Genomic DNA, 5,698 nt, shown 5'->3' with positions numbered 1-5,698 from the left:
CGAGCGAGTAAGTAGCTAGAGGGCGCCCTTGAAATATACAAGCAATACAGATGAATCCAAACCACGGGCGCATGGTGGGAGTTGAGAGGAATTTTGGAAGCTAGGATGTGGAATAGCCACATAAGGATCGCGAATGCCAAATCAACAGGGACACGCACTTACTAGACTTTCAAATGATGATGGCGAGGTGATCCGTCAAGGGGGATTCGCCGATGGTGGCCTCTGAAAGGCAACGAAGCGTAGGATACGATGAAGGCGTGCCCAAGTAGAATCTGAGAGCGTAACAAAGAGAGAGTCCTGGGAATTCCAATTATTGGGGAAGAACTGGGATTGAGTAAGAAGGACCACCAGATGAGTGAGGTCTGAGGAAGGACAAGAGAGTGAATGGAGAAAGACACATTGTCCTGTGTTATGATGGTTGATATTTACTCTCCTTTGTTTCCTCTGTTACTGTAGTTGCTGAAGAGGATGAGGCGGCATTGAATTTTGATGACATGTGAGAGCATCATCATTCATAAGTAAGTGATTGTCATCCCACTCTCCCTACATGAGAGAAGCTTCTTGACATATCTATACAGAAAAATCACAAACAAGAATGCATAGCCCTATTAGTGGAGCTGAAAATGCATTTCTCATGTATTTATCCTGTCATGGCCATAAGAGTGACATGCAGTAGTGTATCACTGTAAAATGAAGTGTGATGCGGTATTGCTTTTGATAAGACATTACATTGAGTTCCCCCAGGTAAAGGAAGATGGATAATGAAAACATATTCTTCAAATACGGCTATTTGCCGACGAAATCACAAATGCCGTTGCCATTTCATGCAGAATCCCAGAAAGAGGTAGGATTTACAATGGATGGCTGGGAAACCCAAGAAGGAAAATGTTGAACTTTCCAGGGAATACGGCAGCCATCCCAAACATTATTAGGACTCAAGGAATAATCATTTTCCAGCTCAAACCATCCATGGATCTCTCTCGGGCCTGTGCATGGTCTGTGGATTTATAAAAGTTGGCGAGGAGTTTGTCGATGAGTGGGCGGATAATCCATTATCCGAGCCCCTGAGCTCTGGAGTAGGAGCTTGAGAATGGGGGGGTTCAATATCTTCAGACTAACTAACATCAATCTAACTTTTTCATCGATATTCATTATCGAATCAGCCAAAATGCTGCTGGACTTTTTCTGGTTTGCTCAATGCAAAAAAGAAAGATAGGCGCCTCAACGTTCAACCAAAACTCCCCCAAAGATCGAAGATGAAGGAAAAGGGCGAAACAAGAACAGAAGAAGAAGAAAAGAATAAAGAAAAGAAAAGCAGAAAGATGCCACTAGTTCCCATTTACCTCCAGCAACTACTTGAACCATCTAACGCTTCGCTTCAACCATCACAAATACCCCAATGCTCGGCACGCCGTCCGCTACAACATACACCACATACGGACCAGGCGGTGCAATATTATTATCCGGCGGCATAGTAACCAGGATTGTCTGACTCTTGCTCTGAGGCTGATAGCCGACATAATCAAGGTATAGCATCCGATGGCCCATGTGCAGCGAGTGGGTGACGAACCCACCATGGTAAAGCACTACACGCAGGTCATTGGGTTCGGTATGGAGCTTGAAGCCCACCATGAATGGCTCGCTGTCCACGAGGAGGTGTTTGTTGGGTAATTCAACATCGTATGGTCGAAATTTATCTCTCCCATCTAGGAGGTAGTGAGGTGTGTATATTTCTACTCTGAACTCTGTGGCGAATGCCTGTTCCGCAACGTCGGGATTAGGTACCAAGATTGGCTGTTCCACAGGGTTTGATCCTGCAATCATAACAGTCCCGTCTAACAAAACTAGCGCGACTGAATGGTACATTCGTGCGATTTCTGTCTTTCCTCCGATACTCCATCGGCGACCCAGGGGAGCCTCTGGGTCATAGATCCACGCATCAAGGGACGGGTCTTTTGCGATTCCAAATCCTTGCGCACCACGGTTGCAACCATTGAGCCAGATTAGTTTTCCATCAGGGAGAATCATTCCTTCTACCATAACTCTACCGTCGGGCATCAGCTCCAGTTCCCACTGTGGATCCTTCGATAATGGCTTAATACGCCCACAACTTGGATCGGTTGGACTTGCGATTCCCACAAATGCTCCTCCCCCACATATTATTATCTCATCGTCCCATCCATTTGCGGCTCTCAGAGGGAGAAGGACGCTCCCTCCAGTGTTTGGATAGCTTCGATAATCACCAGGTAAATCTGGCAGTTTCTTAACCGTCTTCTGACCGTGAGCATCGAAAATTTCAGCTGACCGCGCAACAAACACGAAAACGGTGCCGTCCTTTAAAAGGTGGAGGAATGGATACATGTAGTAAGGTTGATTTTCTTCAAGGATAGGAAATAAGACGCTATGGCCAAAGGAAATTCCATCCTTATTGAGTAACTCATATGTCGGGTTGTTATTCGCTATCACGGAAGGATTGAGCCCATTCAGGCTGCCAGACACAACGAAAACTGCTCCGTCGCGAAGGATTTGAGCACTTGCATACCATCTGTTGGTCGAGAGTTTGTTACCCGGCTCATCCCATGATTTTCCATCCCAAGAGTTAGTGTCCAAAGGTCGCGTTAGATATCGAAGTGCGCGGAATCCATCACCAACTGTGGGGTCCATTGGCAACGGAGAATTTCCACCAATGCTAATTAGCCGCCCATCTTCTAGGAATGCCCCACCCGAACAAAAAGCATTTGTCTATATTATGACATTAATTCTGAGAGAATTAAAAAATAAAGACATGACATGGTCTCACCTCATAACGTAGTGGCGCAACCATATTAGTAGACGGGTCGTATTCAGACGAATATGCATACTGGCCGTTGTCCAGTATTAGTTGTGTATAGTTTTCGACCTTGTCTATGAATACAACCCGACCATTGGCTAGAAGTGCAGCAGACATTGCTGGAACCCCGGATTGGCCAACAACTTTAAAAGCTCCGTGTATCGTGTCCGGTGCATGGGTGTTGGGACTAAGAATCTCGAAAAGGTTACCTGACTCACATTCCCCTGACTGACAACCAGGACCACAATGAGATGAGGTGCTCCCACAAAACTTAGAAGAAGCGTCAGCTCGCATTCGAATCATAAATTGTCAGCTAAAAGTGGAACACCTACCCCGTATGCCGAGCAGCACGATCCCCCAGGCCAGTCACCACAAATGGTATCGCCGTTTTCTGGACCGCAAAGGCCATCAATGGTTTCCTTGAGATCTAATTTTGGCTTCTCCTCCTGTTTTTGCCTCAGTGTCATACGATGAACTTTACTGGTCGACAAATTTGATGGATTCATAAGGGTTTGGGGAGCCCCAGGTGAGACCCTGCTATTGGCACCCATAGTAGTATGTTCACTTCACATTGCAAGTTGCTGCAGCAGCAATTGTCAGTTTATCCGGAACTCAAAACTATATAAAAATCACCTTTTTTCGAATTAATATGGCTTTGTTTTAGCCTTGTGCCTACAACAATCAATATTTTCTAGCATGGAATCCTCAGAAATCGTGTCAGATATCGTGTACACTGGACAACTGGGCTAACTCACAACTGCCCCGTGACATTATCAAAATTCTTGTTACCATTGTGCATCAGCATGAATACCGTAACTCTGGGTGTCACAACCTGTTGTATCCACCTTCCTGTGATGCCACCGGATCAAACGCCGTTGACGCAGTGACAGATTCGGTTTCCTGCGTCGCAGAAGTCGATTGTCGAATTGTTGATATCGGAGAATCATCTGAAACATGCCGATTATCATCTTCACATCTGGAATAGAGAGGTTAACAGCCATATTATGGAAAGAAAACCACAGACCTTGCAAGATATGTCAAACTCACATTCCGTGACGTGAGCAGCGCTGGCCACGAAAACATCCCTGGAATGCTGGCAGAATGGGGTCGCAAGCAAGAGGCGGATGCTCGAAAATGATATTTGCGTGAACCGAGCAGACGAGAAGCAGAAGTAATAGAGGTGCCATCTTCGAGGGAGTGGGAGTGGTATACATGTCAGCTCAGGAGATATTGATGGTTTCCAGAATGATAACCAAGGACCAGGGATATATTGGGTTTAAAAAAAAAAAAAAAAAAAAAAAATGAAGCAACCAGAACTAGCGTTTAGACCAAGTATCGAGATAGAGTTATGAAGTTCCCATTGACAGACTGCAATGTCCTGGAAGGCATCTATGGCGAACAGTGTCTTTTTTGGGGGGGGATAATGCCCCGTCGTGTTGGGGTGATAGAGAAGACAGATGAGAGCAACAGCTGAGATTTGCAGCATTAACTTAAAGATTAGACTGTATATGAGATCCCATTCACTTAGCAGTTCTCGCTCACAGACTGTGAAATGTTCGATGTCAACACCGTCGAACGATGCCTCTCCTGCAGCCATCAGAGAGCAGTCGCGTGTCACGGTCATGGCGGCTTAGACAGCAGCCACGACGCAGAAGGTGTTTGCGGTTGAAAAGCAGAGTGAGGGCAAGCAGAGAATAGAGGAACGTCAACATCGTCGATATTTCCAGCGACAGCGACGGCGGAGAGAAGCAAGGTCTGCGTAAATATGCAAACCTGGTATGCATATGCCAAGCCAACATCCGTATGGCAAAGGGAAGAAGAGTCTCAGATATAATAATTTAAATACCCAATGTTTGTAAGGATACTATTACCAACGCCATCTATTGGCTATCGTCCCCTTTCAAGTTTCGGTTTTCTTTGGCTATATACACGGACTTATCCACAAGCTGCATGCCATCTGCACACTTTCTGCTGTGTGCTCCTTACTCTCTGATTCTTCAGGTCCGCTGCTAACTCCTGCCTCTTCGGAGTAACAGGATGGGAAAGCCGCGAGGTGCCTTGGGAGTCTCACGAAAGCGGTAACCATGATGGAAAGCTAGAGAAAGATTGCAAAACATACAGTCATGCATGGACGAGGAGAAACAGCTCAAGATCAAGGTGACCTCATTTAGCGTTTCACAATTGAACCAAGCTGTTTCGAAACCCTGTCCTGGAGTAGGTTTCACACTTCAAAAACAAGCGATAGACGGTTAAGGCTGAGAAAATGTAACTCAGCAAAACTTGGCCAAAGATTGCAGTACAGTATAAGAAGGACAATGCATGTTGTCCTCTAATGCACTAGAATACCATATGGATTCCCCTGTGTCTCAATAAACCTGAGAGTTGAGGAGATATTGAAACGCATTCCTATCACAGCCTCATCCATTATTCGACCACGGTAAGGAAGTCATGCTCTCTAGGTTAGAGAGCCGCAAGTCATTATGAGGTATGAGCAGAGGTTTCTAAGAGTGATATAATCTTGGGTAGGTGAAAGATCCATTTCAGTAAAGCAAATTCATGACATCATTTTCAATAAGATCGCAGGCACAAGGGACAGTATGATCTGTATTGATATATGTCGAATCCCTCCTGAATTCTTGAGGGGTTACAGCAGACATAAAGTTCTTTTTAAGTCACTGCACAACCCAGGGGGCCTAACCTGAGATGTTTCTTGACCTTGAAGCAATTTAATCAATGTGGGAGATCTTGAGTTTCTAGAGTTCATCGAACCACTCTCTTGTACAACTATTAAAGATATAAGGTTCTGTATGTGGATGTGAGATATAGATAACAGAAGACATGATGTCTGCATATCGGTCACGATCCACC

The 5,698-nt window shown here is 45.3% G+C and overlaps 1 protein-coding gene across 1 annotated transcript; it reads right to left on the bottom strand.

The window, feature by feature from the left end:
* Window positions 1-1,365: 1,365 nt before the first annotated feature.
* HCAG_07266 (hypothetical protein) lies at window positions 1,366-2,947 on the bottom strand (the record flags this gene model as incomplete). Its single annotated transcript, XM_001537794.1, has 2 exons — window positions 1,366-2,742; window positions 2,801-2,947. 2 exons carry the CDS (start codon window positions 2,945-2,947, stop codon window positions 1,366-1,368), a joined length of 1,524 nt encoding a protein of 507 aa, XP_001537844.1.
* Window positions 2,948-5,698: the final 2,751 nt, after the last annotated feature.

Source organism: Histoplasma capsulatum, genomic scaffold (genome assembly GCF_000149585.1).
Source record: "Histoplasma capsulatum NAm1 scaffold_8 genomic scaffold, whole genome shotgun sequence".
In the NCBI taxonomy this organism is placed as follows: domain Eukaryota; kingdom Fungi; phylum Ascomycota; class Eurotiomycetes; order Onygenales; family Ajellomycetaceae; genus Histoplasma; species Histoplasma mississippiense.
Note: the sequence above shows the minus strand (reverse complement) of the source record. Positions and strands in the feature narration are given on the sequence as shown.